Here is a 20392-nt window from a genome sequence, read left to right as displayed (position 1 = left end):
TCGAAGTCGGGGCCTCAAACTCCAACCAGCTGCTTCATTAGGCGCGGAGTTTTGTTAATTAAACCCGTTCATTAATTCCATGGCTTGTAACTGCTCTCATTGTGGAATAGTGGACCTTTCTGAAATTGTGGATTTTCTCTTTTTTAAGAGCACTTTTGTAGTTCTAGGGTGTTGTACCGTGTTAGCCATTATGGATGTAGCAAGGAGTCGAACAAAATGACCCCTTTTATTGGCTAACTAAAAAGATTACAATATGCAAACTCTCGAGGTAACTCAGGCCCTTTCTTCAGGCGAGATGTAAGTAAAGAGGACTTTTAAAATGTTTTGTAGACCTGAGCAGATCAACGTTCCTGAGACCTTCATATTTCTTCATTTTCAGGTATTGTATGATGAACACAGTTTGCTGCTCATGTTTTGACTCATTTTCTATTTCACTATTGTTTGGCAGCTAATCTATATGTGTGTGTATATATATATATATATATATATATATATATATATATATATATATATATATATGTATATATATGTATATATATATATACAGTGGTGTGAAAAACTATTTGCCCCCTTCCTGATTTCTTATTCTTTTGCATGTTTGTCACACAAAATGTTTCTGATCATCAAACACATTTAACCATTAGTCAAATATAACACAAGTAAACACAAAATGCAGTTTGTAAATGGTGGTTTTTATTATTTAGGGAGAAAAAAAAATCCAAACCTACATGGCCCTGTGTGAAAAAGTAATTGCCCCCTGAACCTAATAACTGGTTGGGCCACCCTTAGCAGCAATAACTGCAATCAAGCGTTTGCGATAACTTGCAATGAGTCTATTACAGCGCTCTGGAGGAATTTTGGCCCACTCATCTTTGCAAAATTGTTGTAATTCAGCTTTATTTGAGGGTTTTCTAGCATGAACCGCCTTTTTAAGGCCATGCCATAGCATCTCAATTGGATTCAGGTCAGGACTTTGACTAGGCCACTCCAAAGTCTTCATTTTGTTTTTCTTCAGCCATTCAGAGGTGGATTTGCTGGTGTGTTTTGGGTCATTGTCCTGTTGCAGCACCCAAGATCGCTTCAGCTTGAGTTGACGAACAGATGGCCGGACATTCTCCTTCAGGATTTTTTGGTAGACAGTAGAATTCATGGTTCCATCTATCACAGCAAGCCTTCCAGGTCCTGAAGCAGCAAAACAACCCCAGACCATCACACTACTACCACCATATTTTACTGTTGGTATGATGTTCTTTTTCTGAAATGCTGTGTTCCTTTTACGCCAGATGTAACGGGACATTTGCCTTCCAAAAAGTTCAACTTTTGTCTCATCAGTCCACAAGGTATTTTCCCAAACGTCTTGGCAATCATTGAGATGTTTCTTAGCAAAATTGAGACGAGCCCTAATGTTCTTTTTGCTTAACAGTGGTTTGCGTCTTGGAAATCTGCCATGCAGGCCGTTTTTGCCCAGTCTCTTTCTTATGGTGGAGTCGTGAACACTGACCTTAATTGAGGCAAGTGAGGCCTGCAGTTCTTTAGACGTTGTCCTGGGGTCTTTTGTGACCTCTCGGATGAGTCGTCTCTGCGCTCTTGGGGTAATTTTGGTCGGCCGGCCACTCCTGGGAAGGTTCACCACTGTTCCATGTTTTTGCCATTTGTGGATAATGGCTCTCACTGTGGTTCGCTGGAGTCCCAAAGCTTTAGAAATGGCTTTATAACCTTTACCAGACTGATAGATCTCAATTACTTCTGTTCTCATTTGTTCCTGAATTTCTTTGGATCTTGGCATGATGTGTAGCTTTTGAGGTGCTTTTGGTCTACTTCTCTGTGTCAGGCAGCTCCTATTTAAGTGATTTCTTGATTGAAACAGGTGTGGCAGTAATCAGGCCTGGGGGTGGCTACAGAAATTGAACTCAGGTGTGATACACCACAGTTAGGTTATTTTTTAACAAGGGGGCAATTACTTTTTCACACAGGGCCATGTAGGTTTGGATTTTTTTTTCTCCCTAAATAATAAAAACCATCATTTAAAAACTGCATTTTGTGTTTACTTGTGTTATATTTGACATTTTGTGTGACAAACATGCAAAAGAATAAGAAATCAGGAAGGGGGCAAATAGTTTTTCACACCACTGTATATATATATATATATATATATATATATATATATATATATACATACAGTGTGTGTATATATATATATATATATATATATATATATATATATATATATATATATATATATATATATATATATATATATATATACAGTGTGTATATATATATATATATATATATATATATATATATATATATATATATATATATATATAAAAATACTGTAGGTTGAAATCAACCCTAACCCACCTCCTTTTGGGTAGGTTGGGGGGTGATCTTGTATGCATATTATCATCCATTTGACACTTGGAATGACCACCAGAGGGCGAACTGGATGTGACTGCCAGCATACTTTATGTTTGAGCAGCACCACCGCCCGCCTGTTGCTTTTCAAATTAAATCGAGTTGGCCGGTTCTGAGTGTCAATTGGATGATAACATACATACAAGACCGCAAGACAGGCACATTAGTGAGTCTTCATTGTTTAATTTATTTTTAAAGATTTTTTTTTTTTAAATTATATTTTTCTCAAACAATTTAACGCTGGGTATTTCAGCTATGTTAGCTAGTGAAGGATAAAGAAACAATTAAGGGGCCTGAGTCTTCAAGAGAAAGTCGATTCCAATGAATTCAAAAGAAGTTAATAAGCAGCAAAAACAGGTCACTAATTAAGAAAAGGGTTAGAATGAAAACCTGCAGCCACTGTGGCCCTCCAGGACTGGAGTTTGAGAACCCTGGTCAAAACTATGAGAGTAGTAATTCATTGTATCTGTCATCTCCTTTTTGCTCATGGACTGTGGACCAGCAAGTAATTCTTTTAATTCTAAAAAAGGTGGTAATCGCTGTTTGCCAAGAGAGGTGTGAATTGAAGAAAAACTTCAAACTGAAGTGCTGCTTTCTTAACGTGTCAGTTTAATCCATGTGGTACATGAAAAATCACAATTTACAAGTGAATGTTCATTAGTTTTACTAACTTACTTGAATCAAGTAGCAAGTCACTGGTTTGTATGAGATTGTCCTGCTGGTGTTGAACATAAGACTTGACCTTATTCTGGATGGGAAAGCAGTCCATTACTGAATACCTTCTTCACCTTCACTAAACTAACCTGCTGTTTGAGCAGATAATGACAAAACTGTGGACTTTTATGATCATCATGCTGAGTCATAGAAGTTAAGACAATAGGCAGCTGCAGGGGTTTTCACATCAAAGAAAAGGAAGTAAAGTTCAATCCACAAGGGCTGTAAAATTAAGATTCAGTGACTCTGCATTTAATTTTCTTTATTTCTTCGCAGAGTAGAATTGGGGGTAGTCATCTGTTGTTTAATGACCTTCCGCTTTAAGGTCCAACACATTCTGCATTCAGGAACACCCTCCTCTGCACTCTGTTGTTTCATAAGACTGGTTATTTGAGAGTTTGCAACCTTTCCTTTAGGTCGAATGACTCTGTCTGGTCATTCTCATCTGACCTTCCTCATTTCATTCACATGGCACTGTCATTAAACAAGCTTGATGCAGTTTACACAAGGTTACTAGATGGGCTATTCATGAGCTGTAATAGTTAAGCACAGCAGTTACTGGTTGCAAATTATAATACGTTTTAAACTACAACTAACTGAACAATAAATTAAAAAAAAAAAAAATTCTGTAACAATTATGATTGATAGATAGATACTTTATTAATTCCCAAAGGGAAATTCCCATACTCCAGCAGCAGCGTATTGATAAAAAACAATAAATTAAAGAGTGATGATAATGCAGGTATAACAGACAATAACTTTGAATAATGTTAATGTTTACCCATTCCCCCTGACTCCCCCCCACAGTGGTGGAACTGTACAGTCACATTGTGTGGGGGAGGAACGATCTCCTCAGTCTGTCAGTGGAGCAGGACGGTGACAGCAGTCTGTCGCTGAAGCTGCTCCTCTGTCTGGAGATGATCCTGTTCAGTGGATGCAGTGGATTCTCCATGATTGACAGGAGTCTGCTCAGCACCCGTCGCTCTGCCACAGATGTCAAACTGTCCAGCTCCATGCCTACAATAGAGCCTGCCTTCCTCACCAGTTTGTCCAGGCGTGAGGCGTCTCTCTTCTTTATGCTGCCTCCCCAGCACACCACCGCGTAGAAGAGGGTGCTCACCACAACCGTCTGATAGAACATCTGCAGTATCTTATTGCAGATGTTGAGGATGCCAGTCTTCTAAGGAAGTATAGTCGGCTCTGTCCTCTCTTGCACAGAGCATCAGTATTGGCAGTCCTAATATGTAGCATACGTGTTAATTTTAGTTTTGTGTATGTGCGTTTTATCTATTGTTCGGTGTTCTTGAGTGTTTAGAAAGGCGCCTACAAATAAATAAAATGTATTATTATTATTATTATATTTACGGTATATATACAGACATTACTTTTAGACAACAATGAAACCGTACTTTTAGACAACAATGCAACCGTACTATATGGACAGAATACCAGCTTCTTAAGGACGCACAGTGATTACATTTTAGAGACATTCTTGGTCGTGAAGAATATGATTACAGCTGCAGATGAGGAGGAGCTGTTTGAGATGTCTGTTGTAACGATTGGACCTCTGGGCCAGGTACCAGCTTTGAGGAGGGCAAAGGTGATTGGACCAGTCTCTTCAGAACTTATACAGTTCATACGGGTTATCTATTATAAAATAAAAAATTCCTTGGGACGAGATGAGACTTTTTTTTTCCAGCGACGAGACGTGATCTTTTGAAGAGAGACACTTTCGTGTCCCGCGAGACGGTCAAGTCACATCATACTTACAACCTTTGGAAGCACGTCCCGTAAGATGGTGACTTTTGCAAGTCACGCCCTACTTACAACCATTTTCCATCAAGACCACAGTCATCTAACCTCTCAGTTGTTGGAATGCTTTTGTCAGAAACACTTCATGTGCTCTCAACTCTTTAAAATTTTAGATGTTCTAGATGACACGTCAACGACTAAGCGAAGAAGAAAGAGCAGCGCGTCGAAAATGAGACCCCAAAGAGTTGGAGAGAAAAGAAAGCAAAAAATAACAAAAATAATCTATGTGCAAATTCTGAAAATAAGGAAAGTAATAATCAGCATGTCCCGTGAGACTAGACTTTGTGCCAAGAGATTTAACCATGCCCGAGGCCAGAAAAAGACAAAGTAGAACGTCGTAAAGAATTCAAAAACGTTGGCGTGATACACATGCAGACCAGGTTAGAGATGATGAAAGTAGGAAAATTTGAAAGTCTCAAAAAAAAAACAATTATAGTAAAGATCGCATTAGCGCAAACAAACGGAAAATATTACTCGGTGAAATAACGGAACAGCGAAAAGAGATCGAATAGTGTCTGAGGGAGAAGAGAGTGACAAAAGGACAGCTGCTGTAAAGGCTTTTAAACGTTTGAAGCACTGCACGAGATGCAGATCACATGGCATGGCAGCAGCAGCAAGACAGCAGTTGATCGAGCAAAGAGGAGGTAAAAAACAAACAAAAAACTGTTATTTGTTTCCCATTGTATCACTGTTTAAGAGGGGGTTTGGAGGAGCGACCGCGTCTCCTTGGGGTGCATTCAGCCTCCCTTTTCACAATGGCGTGTAGCGCTGGCGGGGTTGGGAGGAAGGGGGGGGGTGAAGGGGTTGGCGAGTGAAGCCCCCTAGTATTAGAAGATTATTGGTTGAGCAGTGAATAGCAACCTGTAGAGGACACTCGGGGTTGAAATCGGGAGTCGATTGCAGCTGATGTGCGGATATTTTTTACGTGCCCAAAGAGTTCAATTTTTGTTTCATCAGACTTCTGCTCTCCGAGTCCTTTAAACTGTCATATTCCTTTTATTCAAGAATGGCTTCTGTCAAGCCCCATACCATAAATGCCAGGAAGCATGGAAGCACCTGTCCACAGTTTTGAGTGCCACGGCAATGCTTGCAAATACTTCTACTGTATGAACGAGAGATTTCTGTTTATTTTCAATAAACTTATAACCTTTTCTTTACACACATTCTCACCTTATCCTTATGGGATACTGAGTGTGGATTAATGGGCACAAATGAAAAATGTACCCATTTAAAATGAAATCTACAATATAGTGAAGGGGTCAGTCCCATTGTTCATTTTTAACGGTGTACTCTGTTGTCTTAGTTTTGTCTTTGTCAGGCCATTCTCAAAACTTTGAACAATAAAGGAAGTTGATGTCTAATTAGACCAATTGTTTTCTGACCATTCATTTTGTGACGCTGAAGCCTCTAAGTCTTTGGGTCAGGGGCAGATATGCTCTTTTTGCGCTTTATCATCCAGGAAGACATACGGGCAGCTTCTTTAAAAGCACAGGAACAATATCTAGATTTTTAATTTGTTTTTTCCTGTCTGTCCATTCTTTTGTTCTGATTAGATTTGTTTTGTTTCCTTCTGTGACCCTTGTGTATTATCAAGTGAGTATGATAACGTAGTAGACATAGTAGAAGGTTTCTGAAGTTCTTCTTAGCCATTTGTCAAACTGTGCTGATTTCCATGCCTGAATATATTCCATGTGTTAAATAAAGGTCAGTTTTGTATTACCACGTATTAAAAAGACTCAAGGTAAGAAGCACACACAAGTGCTGTTCGGTTCTGCCATTCCATTATTCAGGCATTCATTTATGGCAGAGTCTAGAAACGTTTGTGTACCTGGTAGATGCCTGGCAAGTGCTTGTTACACTGTGATGTGTTTTCCAGAAAATCTTTTATAGTAAGATTACACTCTGAGCTTGTGCTTATAGGTGCCATCTCAAAGGATTTTCTTATCCAATAGAAAACAGCATTGATTGGAATAAAAATATTTATAAAGTATATCTCATTATGGGAGTCACTGTGGCCCAGCTGTTACCACAGCCACTTCACAGTTGCAGAGTTTGGTGTTCAGCTTACAGTTTGTGTGTTCTCTCTGGGTGTAGGTGTGGCTGATGATTACGTACATACTGGCAGGGGTCTCCAACTCCAGTCCTGGAGAGCTACTGTGGCCGCATATTTTCATTCTAACTCTTTTCTTAATTAGTGACCAGTTTTTGCTGCTTTTCTTCTTCTTTTCTTCCTTTTCATCTATGCATTGTGCCATAATTTCCTAATTAATGCTGTCAGTCATGTGACTTCTGTGCCAGGATGTTCAGAACCTTAAAATCGTAAACAAAACAGAGAATCTTGGCTATTTTATAAGAATCCTCAGTTCTGTGAGAGCTGTGCAGTGCAGACTGGCAGTGAATTGAGTCAAACTAAACTTTTTGTTTTGTTTTTTTCTTTTCTAGGCTAAAGTTGCAGTCAGTGATATGGCCACAGCCTCCTCAAGAGCTGAAAGCAGTAATAGCCAGAATGGGAAATCAGAACTGCTTGCAACTGGTACGTATTTTGGGTTTCGTCAGCATTCTGAGCTAACATTCTCTGAGGACTGTTGAATGGAAGTGAATTGATTTATTTTTTTTTTTTGGTTCTTAGTGAAATAACAGACTTTCCTGCTTCGCGCAACAAAACAATCCATTCAATTTTTATCTTGTTCTGCCTTTAATTTGTTATACTTTAGGAAATATGTACTGAGTTTGTGCCTAATAGATTTAACTGTGGTGTTTCTGTTCACACTGCAGTGCCAGTGAGAGTTTTTCGGAAGAGAGTGTCAGTCATTCAGTCAGTCATTCTCTAAACCTCTCTCTATATAAAAAAGGCCAACGATTTTATGTCACTTTATTTTTTTACGCTTTAAATCAGGCTTATTTTAAAACCTACATATATATCCATCCATCATCCAACCTGCTCTATCCTAACTACAGGGTCACGGGGGTCTGCTGGAGCCAATCCCAGCCAGCACAGGGCGCAGAGCAGGAAACAAACCCTGGGCAGGGCGCCAGCCCACCGCAGGGCACACACACACACACACACACTAGGGACAATTTAGGATCGCCAGTGCACCTAACCTGCATGTCTTTGGACTGTTGGAGGAAACCCACGCAGACACGGGGAGAACTTGCAAACTCCACGCAGGGAGGACCCGGGAAGCGAACCAAGGTCTCCATACTGTGAGGCAGCAGCACTACCACTGCGCCACCGTGCCACCCCTGGAAGAAAAAAATAAATAAAAAAGTTTAAAGGTATATAGTCAGTCACAACTTAATGATATGGACCTATTTTAATGGTTCATTCACACTTTATCCCAGTGAGTGTCATTTGAGTTACAGGACAGTTAACAAAAGAAGTAGCACAATCCCCAGAGTTTTATTAGTAATGAAAGAATAGCAAATGTTGTTTTACACTAAGAAAGCTATTTTTTTATTTTATTTTAATTAGAGAATGTTAATATGGTTACTGATTATTTTAAAGGATGTACTGTGAATGGTGTCTATCAGCAGTCATGTAAAATTCTGCACATCGTATGAAGTTCATGCTGATATGACCTTCTTCATGCGCCCTATCGTTGAGATAATCGGCTTATCGACTTATAAAGACTTCTTTCAATGTTATCCTCACTTTTGCCATCAAACTCTGGGGGATCAGTGGAAGTGTTTGTTTGTTTCCATGCTCTGCACACATAACCAGTAGCACACCACTATATTGACAACTTTGTTACAATATTTTGAAAGGTATAAACATTTAATGCCATTTTCGATACCACAGGAGATAGTGATGGAGAGGGTTGCACAAGTAAGTTGAAGTTTTTTTTTTTTTTTTTAATCATAATTCTACAATATACGTTGGGGGAAATGAGTATGTGATCCTCTACAACCCAGCCAGAATTCTGGCTTCCACATGTGGCACACAGATTACAGTCATAGGTACTCCTGATCTCAACTCATGATGTGTATAAAGCACACCTGTCAACAGAATCAATTTCTTCCATTCCATCCTCTCCACCACCACGGGCAACACCAAAGTGCTGTCAAAGGACGGTAGGGACAAGACCTGCACGAGGCTGGAATGGGCTACAAGACCATCAGCAAGAAGCTTGGTGAGATGGTGACAACTGTTGGTGCGATTATTTGGAAAATGGAAGAAATCTAAAATATCTGGAGCTTCCTGCAAGATCTCGCCTCATAGGGTGAGGATAATCATGAGCAAGGTGAGGGATCAGCCCAAAACTACACAGGAGGAGCTTGTTAATGATCTGAAGGCAGTTGGGACCACCACAGTCACCAAGAACATTACTGGTAACACACTACACCGTAACGGATTAAAATCTTGCAGTGCCTGCAAGGTCCCCCAGCTCAAGAAGGCACAGGTACAGGGGGACCTTGCGGGTGCTGCAAGAGCCAGAATTCTGGCAGGGTTGTAGGGGATCAAATGCTTATTTCACTCAATGACATGCAGATCAATTTATAACTTTTTATTTAATGTGTTTTTTTTTTTCTTGATTTTGGTTGACATTCTGTCTCTCTCCATTAAAATGAAGCTACCATAAAAATGAGAGACTGTTCATTTCTTTGTAAGTGAGCAAATGTACAAATTCAGCAGGGGATCAAATACTTATTTCCCCCACTGTAGAGATAACAAGATTCTTCTTGAGGGAGTTTGTTCAACCGCCGCCGATACTATCACACGTTCAAAAATCAATACAATGGCAAAAAATAACAGCAGTGCAGTCTTCACATTAACAGTAGTGTGAAAATTTTAAAGTAATGAAAACCACATTCTTCTTGAGGAAGTGCACACATTTAAAAAGCTTCTAACACTGTTGCACGTTCATCCATCCATCCATCCATCCATTATCCAACCCGCTATATCCTAACTACAGGGTCACGGGGGTCTGCTGGAGCCAGCCAACACAGGGCACAATACAGGAAGCAAACCCCAGGCAGGGCGCCATCCCACCGCAGGGCACACACACACACACACACACACACACACACACACACCCCCCACACAGCAAGCACACACTAGGGACAATTTATAATCGCCAATGCACCTAACCTGCATGTCTTTGGACTGTGGGAGGAAACTGGAATACCCGGATAAAACCCATGGCGAAACAGGGAGTAAATGCAAACTCCACGCAGGGAGGACCCAGGAAGCGAACCCGGGTCTCCTAACTGCGAGGCAGCGGCGCCACCCACTGTGCCGCCCGTTGCACGTTCACAAGTCAGCAAATACCACTAGTGCAAGTAAAGTAGTGCAACCTCCTATAAACATCACTGTAGCCTTAAGCAGTGCAATGGTGACCCCCTCAAGGACTTTCAGAGTTCTGTTTGACACCACAGCATAGTAGGTAGAGTAAATGTTTAAGAGCAAGGAACCAAGTATATAAAGTGGCTGAGTATAGTTATTTTAATGGTTTGTCTTTTATGTGTCTCTGTCTTGGTTGTGTACTAATGAAATATTAGTGTTATTGTTAGTATTATTATTATTATTATTGTTAATATTGTAATTTATTTATGTTAGGTAGAATGCCTAGAGGGGGCAGGGTGGTCTCGTGACCTCTGAACCCCTGCAGATTTTATTTTTTCTCCAGCCGCCTGGAGTTTTTTTTTTTGTTTTTTCTGTCCTCCATGGCCATCGGACCTTACTTTTATTCTATGTTAATTAGTGTTCTCTTATTTTAATTCTTACTTTGTCTTTTTTTCTCTTTCTTCATCATGTAAAGCACTTTGAGCTATATTATTTGTATGAAAATGTGCTATAGAAGTAAATATTGTTGTTGTTGTTAATATTGCAATATTATGTATACACCATATTTTATAAATTTCTTTGTTGATAAGATCTCATTAGAGCATTTAATGTTAAAATAACATGTGTGCATTCTAAAGAGGATAAATTAAAACACTTTCTGATAAGTGGTAAATTTTAAAAACCCTGTCAATAAAGTTTAGTTTCTGCTTTCAATGAAAGAACAGCCCCAGTTAACAAAAATAACATGTAATACACACACCTTTAAACTAAGAATGCAGGCTCCAGGAGCAAAAAAGCACAGAAAGCGGCTTCATGTAAATTTTACCAACAGACAAATCAAATCATGAACATCTAGCAAAGGTACATGAACACAAAAAGATGAGAAACAATCATTCTTTAATGTGCTTGCAATAAACCAAAAGAAGGCAGTGAATTCCATGGAGAAAATAGTGTCTTCATGATGGATAATTGCACTTTCTCTGCTTATGAATGTTGAAGTTCTTGCTTTTTTGAAGGTTCACGTTTTCAAGTGTCATATTCATTTGAAGGCTGCAGTTCACCTGCTTTTTTAAGCAACTGTTCACACATCTTAACAGAATACTCCACCCAAAAGTGTTTTTTAAATGTTGCTTACCCTGTGTAGTTTCTAGTGGTGGCTGTAGAAAATGTTTATTTCAATGTTTTTGAATGTGTGAAGAAATTACTTTGAATATTCACACTCAACAGGGTCCTGCAGTGACCAGTTCTGGACAACAGCAAATGATGATGTGAACACATCGAAGTGTAAAAGAAAAAACAAAATTCCCACTTACCGAATATACTCGCGGATAAGTCGGGAGTTGATTTTATCGTGTAATTTCTGGTATTTTATAACGTCGTATAAGTTGAATCCGGAAAACTCACGCTATTGGTCCAAGAGATTATAATATGCTAATGCCCACCTGAGAGAGTAACCACGAAGCACACGGCCTTTTTTTCTATGTGGGTGCGGCAATGCACTGTATCAGCGTGTGCTCCTAATGCCGACCTGTTGTGCCTATGTGACCACATGGTGATACCCGCACTATTCTGAAGTGACGTTTGCACTGTTTTGTGTTTTTTGTATCTCACACCCTCATACACCTTTATCATAAGAGCATCCTTTATCTACGATGGAGTGTTTGATCAGAAGAATATAGGAAGCTGGTTTTAAATGAAACGTCATTGAAGTGGCGAAAGAAATTGGTAACTGCGCTGCTGCAACAAAATTCAATGTGTCTGAGAAACTGGTGCGAGATTGGAGGAGGCAAGAAGATGAAAAAAAAATTTAAGTGTCGCATTTTTGAACGGGTGTACAGGTCGGGGTCTGATTTTATGATCGATTTTTCAGGTTTCAAGACCCGACTTATATGTAATTCGTATGTAATTATCGGTAATTCGTGTCACATAATTCACATATCCAATATCCATTTGTGCGGTCAAAACGTGCCAGATGTATGCATTTGTGTGAATATATTATTAAGAGTTACAGTACTTCCTGAAAACTCTGCATTGAATGTAAAGCAGGAAAGATATCATTCCCACAATACTGTGCATTTTGCTTAACGATCTGCCTCTCCCCACCCCTCACCATTCATTGATGAAGAAACTGGTCCTCTAGTCAAATGCAGAATGAAGGCTGAAATTAAAATAATGTTAAATTTAAAATTTGGTTTCTCTAAGGTAGGAGAAATTTGGAAGGAGAAAGCATCAGGCGTTTGTGACGTTTGAAATTTGTGTAACTTTTCCATTAAATATTACTGTACAGTAAATGTTATTAACCAGCTGTTGTCTCCTCCATAAACTGATGGAAACGTAAATCTCACAACAGTGAATTTTGCAAATGTTATAAAGTGATTTTCTGACCAACCTGACTGTGTGACTGCATGTATCCAGAATTATCATTCTATTTAATAATTCATATAGCAATGATGTAGTAGTTAGCGCCCTGCCCGGGGTTTGTTTTCTGCCTTGCACCCTGTGTTGGCTGGGATTGGTTCCAGCAGACCCCCGTGACCCTGTAGTTAGGATATAGCGGGTTGGATAATGGATGGATGGATGATGTTATAATTTTTGAATATTTAATAATTGATTTTAAGTAGTATTTATTTTTCTTTTACTGATCAGAAAATGTTAGTGAATAAATTTAGTACATGAACATGGTCAGGTAAGAAGGTAGACCATAATGATACTGTTTTGTGGCACTTGGTGCCACGGCCCACCTGCCAAGTTGTTTTGCCTGCCTGATGGAGGATTGCAGGAATCGTCGGGTAGAGGGGTCCGTTCATCAGATTGGCTGGCCCAGCGCTGTTTCAGCTGTAAAATGGCCAAATGGGGGAGAGGCCGCTTGATGGCCGAGGTCTCGAGGACTCTAAACAAATCCAAATCATATTAAGTGATATCATCTACTGTTAAATTCTGGTCCATACTTGTAAATTTTTTATTTTTATACTGTATTGAGGATGTGTTCTGTTCTGTGTATTGTACTGTTTTGTATTGACCCCCTTCTTTTTGACACCCACTGCACGCCCAACCTACCTGGAAAGGGGTCTCTCTTTGAACTGCCTTTCCTGAGGTTTCTTCCATTGTTTTTTGGCTTTCCAAGGGTTTTTTTTTTGTCGTCTCATAGAGTCAAGGCTGGGGGGCTGTCGAGAGGCAGGGCCTGTTAAAACCCATTGCGGCACTTCTTGTGTGATTTTGGGCTATCCAACAATAAATTGTATTGTATTGTGGTTTTTTATGAAATCCACACTGAAAACCCTTCCTGTTTATTATTTCACTGAGGAGAGGGGAATCCTCTTCTCAGCTGCATGTGAAATTCAAGCCCTTGGGTCATATATACTGTGCAGAAAATGAATAGACCATCAAAAATATTTAATGTTCCTTTGCGTATTTCTAAAACTCTCATGCAAACATCAAATTTTCATACTTTTTATTTTAGTCAAGCAAAAAGGGAACAGCTTAAAGTGTGCGATTTTTTTTTTTTTTTTTAACAAAAAGCAGAGGAAAGAAATAAAAATCCAAATTTCACATGCTAAAATCATGTGAGGCAGTCCACACCTCAACATTGCTTTATATTCTGCCCACTGCTCACTAAACACAAGTTTAGATTCTTGGCACCATACCTACTATTGAGACCCCTAATCTTTGTACATGGACTGAAGCCCCATCCAGAGTTGGTTTCTGCTCTGGATCAGATGCTACTAGGATTTTGTGGCCCCCTGATTCTATGATGGATGTGCTTTTTTTTTTAAAGCTTACAGTTTATAAGATTATAGCTGTCCACGTTTTGAAAATGGCAACTATAAACTCTGTCCTTCCATTTCTTTTGAAAAACAGCTCAGTCCAGGTAGCTGGTGCAACTTTCATATAAACACCTACATTACTGTGGTGAGTCGAAATAATTTCACCCCAAATTATGAAATACTGCAAAATGTACCAAAATTGTGATTTTTTTCAAATTGAGCAATTTGTACAAATAGAAAAGCACTACATAATACAAAAACAATGAAATTAGGGCCATTCAAAATCCTAATTTTTCTTACATAGTTTGTCTATTCCAGATTTTTTGATTTCATTCTTTAATTTTGTACAGAATTTTGCTTGTTTATGGTTTCAGTGTTCTACTGTGAAGATTTTTTTCATCCAATTTTATCTACTGAAATGTTAATAAAATAATACTATAATTAAATGACATTCATTTTATTACTATTAGCAGATCATTTTATATTAGCATTTTCAAATTTAACAGTTGAGGAAACATACAGTATTTAGGAATAAAACCAATTCAGTGGAATTTAACAGAAAAAGTATGAATCTTTGCAATTAAAATTATCTTTTCTCCCACCCTCAAGTGATGCATGTTCCTTCTCTTTCATTTGTCAGTTTTATGTGCCAAGCTTAAAAGGAAGAAGAACTGGTTTGGAACATCGATTTATGTTGAATTAGCTGCTGATGGAGAAACCAAGAAAACATCAAAATCTAGCAGTTCTTCAAATCCAAAGTGGGACGAACGATTAGCAATGTAAGAATTTTGCTAGTTTTTTACTTTTTTTTTAATTTAATAATAATTTTGTACTGTATATTCTAACAGTGGGTTAAATTACCTTTTTAAATTAATTCTTATTTGCAGTGCATAGTGGATGATACTTTTGTTTAAATGTAAGCCAATTTAGGGTAAGTAGTCCAGTATGATATCCCCAATTTAGGTGTCTCTACTTACTGTTAGAATTTTGAATGTTGTTTCCCATTGTATCAACATACTTGAATATTTTAATGTCCCCATTTTTTGATCACGGTGTGTTGCTATGTGCTTTTGTACACAGTGTTTCACCAGTTCTATTCTAAACAGACAATATCTGACAAGTCACCATGTCCTGTATTTATAAACCTCTTAGAGCCTTGGGAACAACATTGGTCCTATGTCAATGCACGTTCTCTCTTGTGGTGTTAGCCATACATACATGTTGCAAAAGATTAGCTGAAGCGAAAAATACAACCCCCCAGACAGAAGGTGACTAGCTGATGACTTTAAAATTAGAAGGGACACTAACCCTTAAACCGCTGGAACCGGCTATAGTCGGTTCCCAATGCAATTTGACAGCACACCGGAGCCGAGGATATTCGGCAAAGTACATTTGTTGAATGCAGCAACCAGCTAAAGTCGGTTTACAGTGCAATTTGGAAGTACGGCGGAGCCAAGTATATTCTGTGACGTACATTCATTGAATTCCGCAACCGGCTAAAGTTGTTTCCCTGTGCAATTTGTCAACACGCCGGAGCTCAGTATATTCGGGCGACGTAAATTCATTGAATGCTGCAACCGACTATAGTCGTGTCTCAGTGCAATTTGCCAGCACGCAGGGGCCAAGTATATTCGGTGATGTACATTTATTGAAGGTTGCAACCGGCTATAGTCGCCTCCCAGAGTAATTTGCCAGCACGCTGGAGCTGATCTGTCAGTACTGTACATTCGTTGTGCAGCCAGCTCATAACCATTGCCGGCCCCAGTAGAACTGCAGCATAATTGTCCCTGGGATTCAGCTGCTGCACTAGACTAGCCTGCAAACATCAGCGCTTACCTCTGTGTGCTTGCTTGCAGCCCATTCAAGCGCAGTTGGCGATTTACTGAATTTCATCAATGGCGTCAGTTGCACCTCATACATATAATCATAGATTGTTGCAGTAGTTTTGTTTTATAGTTTTTACAGTTCATTGGCAGTATGAAAGAAAAAAATGTGTTCCATTAAAATTTCACATTTTCTTTGTGAATTGTGACGTTTACTTAAAAAGTGCACCAAAAAAGTATTTGGCGTCCAGGGGTGCATTAACCCCCAAGTACAGTATGTGGCAGTTTAAGGGTTAAAATTCTGCTTGTCTGAGTTATATATTTTAAATGAATACTATGAACACCAAACAGTTTAGTTACATTAATATTCATTAATTTAATTTAACACAATTTAAATATGTTGACTACACACTCTTGCATTATATAATTTACTTTCAATTAATTAAAACTTTGTTTTTAGAATTTTATTTTCACATTTTAATTAATCTTGTGATTCATCTGTTCCCTAACCACAGCATTCATCTACTTTACTATAAAATAAAATACTTAAGGTCTAAGTGTCCAGTCTCTTTCAGCAGTTTTATTGGTCAGTTTGGCTTTGGTGTGATTGGTCAGTTTGACTTTAGAAGTGACAAATGAGAACAGCAGGAGAGAAAGGTGCCTCAAAAATAATGGCCAAGCCTGAGAAGCAGGTATTATGGGAACATGCTCGAGATGGGAACTGCCAATCAAGAATGGAGGAAAGGTCCTGAAGATGCACATAGGCCATATTTTTTATTGTTCTGTTGCTGGTCTTTGATAGGTACTGTGGCTAGTTATTAAGTAATTTTTACCAGGTAACCAATTACACCAAGGTATCTAACTTATCACATAGCCTCCTATTGTCGTTAGATGTGGTGGTGTAAGCTGTGCAGTAGGATTACCAGATTATCTAAGGTAAAGTTCACCCAAAGCCATTATCATAACTACACAAATCTTTGACATTTAAAGTACTGTTAAAGCTGGTCTTTATCTAGTTTCAGAGAAAGACAAATGGACGGGGATTGCAATATCCTTACAAAAATAATTAAACCTGTGCTAATAAGGCTCTTTAAACCACCAAAAAATAACATCAAACTCCTTAAACATTCTTAAAGAAATATCCTAAAAACAGCACTCTGCGCAATCCTATCCCCACATCCCTTCAGAGAATGTTAAAAAAAAAAAAAAAAAAAAAAGACACTGATTTGGAAACACTGCTATTAGAGGTGGGCGGTATGACCAAAATTCTATATCACGGTATTTTTCTAAATTCTGCCGGTTTCACGGTATTAGACGGTATTTTTTCCCCATGCATGAGTGGATGTTAACCACATTTTCCACTGCAATTACTGCAGTAGACTGGCTAAGAATAACCTATTAGACTGTTATGAGAATTGTACATCGTACAAAAAGACATTTTAATGTGCACACAAGTATTAATCCAGGTTTGCATGGCCCCATAAAGTGATAGTTTTCAAGGGGGTGGCACTAAAGAGAAGGAATCACATTGCATCACAGATGCAGTCAAAATATAGAACCTTTTAATTGAACAAATTTTGCAAAAGCTTAAACTATGATTTTGACAACATATTTTCAACCATCCAAAGAGGCATTTAGACTTAGTAAAATATCCAGAGGTGTTTGTCAAAAGTTGGATTGCACTGAACACGTCTTAGAAAAGGAATAAATAGTAAATATTTTTTGTAAACCAACTACACTTTTCTGTTAATGTTAACAATCTCTGTCCACTGACACGTTAAAGTGACTTTTTAAACAATTTTACCATCATTAAACTGCATAATATTTAAACTAATAAATAATAACAATAAAATACATAATAGTATTACTGATAGTTGCACCATTACTTCAAGGCTTCAAGCCCAGGTGTATTACACAGTATTCACCAAATTAAAATAAAATAAAACAAGTGCAACTTGATGATGACATCTTACCAACTGTACCATCTTTTAGGCAAACTGCATTAATATGGACCTTGCTTCAAGCTAAGCTATATACATAAATAATAGAACTGCAACTTGCATTTATAATGCTATTTGTGGTATAGCCCTATGGAAGCGCATTAGGGCCACACGGAAGAAAAAAACAAACTATATGCCGAGAATAAATTCGACATGTTGACTTTATTCTCGACATTTCCACTTTAATGTTGACGCTTATGTCAAGATTAAAGTCGACATTTCCACTTTATTCTCATAGTTTTATTTTATAATTAAAGTAGAATTTAGAACTTCATCCTAAAATCAATGTTTAATTTACTAGATTTTCTCAAACCCCGTCATAAGTTAATGCAGCACATCAAATACTTTAAGTGTTCCCCGACCCAGTTGTTAATCACTACGCTTCTTAAACTGACTTCCTCCTCACTAAGAGCAGGCGCCTGCAGCAATCACCGCACAGAATCCATTCACTTCATGATATTCCTGCTCTCTACCAAAACCCCAGTTCCTATCTTTCCTTTTTCTTTCTCCACATTACCAATCACCACACGATAAACGTCTTTGTGAAATTAAAACTAGTTATTAACTTAGCCGACGGAGTGTTCAGAACTTTAAAAATATCTTTGTTATACATGTTTAATTATGCCATCCATTCAGAGTTGCGCCCATCTCTGAACGAGTCGCCAGCACATCGCAGGATGAATATGAGCAAAACCTACACTAGCAAGTACAAAAACAAGTACAACTTGGCTTGCAGTATTATCCAGTAGTATAGAAACAGTATTTACACATCTGACCTTTTAAAACTAAAGTATCTCCAGGCGACGGACGTGACTCCTTTTTTTCGGCAAAAGTTCTTTTGTTCAACTTTACTTTTAGTTCAGTTTCGGAATGCTCTCTGTCCATTTTCACCACGCGGCATACCTATGCTACGGCCCACTATTTGGTGGTGTAGCAGTGAAAAAGAGCCCTAGTGCAACAAATCTGTGTTTAGCGGTGTAGCAGTGAAAAAGGTCCCCACTTGAACAGTTTCCCGCTGCGCCACATTCCGAACGTCGTTTAGGCAATTTAAACCGGTGCTGCGGTATAAGAAAATTCCATATCATAAAAAAAATAAAAAACGGTTTTCGGTGTGAACCGGTATACCGCCCAGCACTAACTGCTATAAACATGATTGGAGATTCTATGCCAGTGAAATTCATTTGCTTTCTATAAACATAGCTAGACCTAGAATCCCACAAAATTATATCATTTATTCTAGAAAAGGATACGTAAAGCCTACCAACATGCTCATTTTTTCATATTGAGTAAAGTGAATATAACAATATGAAAAACATCTGTGTTGCATAATCCACAGGTCAATTATCCAGTCATATTCTCAAAATGTATAAAACACTTGTTAAATTGTTCCTGGAAAAATTCACACATCATAAACCAGAAACTGAAGCAATTGGGGATTTACTTTTTGAATTGAATACGAGACTCTTGACTAATGAATGATGGGGAGAGGCGGATCTTTTGCTTGGCGTGTTCATTTAAAGCAAAGAAATTCGTTCACATCTTTTCTTTGTAAATTGTACTTTTTAATTTGACACTCAAGACAAAACCCAGGAATCTTTTTTTTTTTTTTTTTGAGTGTGTGGAATTTGCATTTTCTTGATAGACAGAATGCTTTTCTGTCATTCGTGAAACTCCTTATTTATTCCTTTATTAATTTGGTGGTATTGTGACATAGTGATTTGGGGGGTATACATCACCTTTACAGAATTCTGGGCTTGAATCTTATCTATGGAGTTTGCTCATTCTGACTGTATATGTGTCCCTAAAGATATACTGTACAGATTAGGTTAACTAGCACTTCTAAACTTACCCTGTGTGAGCATGGGTGTGTGTGTGTGTATGTTAGTGGGCCTTATGATGGACTGGTGCCCTGTCTAGTTCTTCAGTGATATGTTTAAGCTCCTTGTGACCCTGAATCAGATTAAGCATGTTTGAGAATGGAATATTAAGATAAATTGGTTGGTTCAAGCCTTGCACCCAAAGGTATTGGCACAGATTCTTGGTTACCCTGAACTGGAGAAAGTGATTAAAAATGAAGAGAGATAGATGGGTGAATAAGTATGTATTGCTTATTCAACCCCTGTCCATCGCAGGGCAAACTCACATATACCATCCACACAGTAGGCCAATTTACTGATGCCAATAAGTTCAAATTGTATCACAAAAAACAGAACAAAATACATATTTCAAGCCTTATACCTGTGGGTGACCCAGTCTGTTAATCATATGACATCTGATATCAACAAATTACTTTTAGAATATTTTGTTTGGAGTGCACACCATCTCAGAATGTGGTGACATTTCACCAGTTATCATGACAGTGACCTATAGCTTACAGCCAAAACAATACTGTAGTAATTCTACAGCAAATCCCTGACTGTCCTTGAGTAGACCAGACAAAACACAGACTTAAACCCCGTAGAACAGGGGTGGGCAAAGTCGTTGCTGGAGGGCCGCAATGGCTGCGGGTTTTTGTTCCAACCCAGTTGCTTAATAAGAAGCACTTATTGCTCAAGTAACACTTCTGCTTCATTTACG

The 20392-nt window shown here is 38.4% G+C and overlaps 1 protein-coding gene across 1 annotated transcript in view; it reads left to right on the top strand.

Annotated features, from left to right (window-relative positions):
• LOC114653195 (NEDD4-like E3 ubiquitin-protein ligase WWP1) overlaps positions 1–20392 on the top strand; it is a 283227-nt gene that overhangs the window by 103859 nt on the left and 158976 nt on the right. The window contains exons 2-3 of the mRNA XM_028803376.2: positions 7387–7477; positions 14633–14771. Coding sequence (XP_028659209.1) covers positions 7408–7477; positions 14633–14771 — 209 coding nt within the window. The 5' untranslated portion in view covers positions 7387–7407. The remainder of the gene's footprint in view (positions 1–7386; positions 7478–14632; positions 14772–20392) is intronic.

Source organism: Erpetoichthys calabaricus, chromosome 6 (assembly GCF_900747795.2).
Source record: "Erpetoichthys calabaricus chromosome 6, fErpCal1.3, whole genome shotgun sequence".
Classification (NCBI taxonomy): Eukaryota; Metazoa; Chordata; class Cladistia; order Polypteriformes; family Polypteridae; genus Erpetoichthys; species Erpetoichthys calabaricus.
The sequence above is the reverse complement of the archived record's forward strand: the minus strand, read 5'-3'. Positions and strand labels throughout refer to the sequence as shown.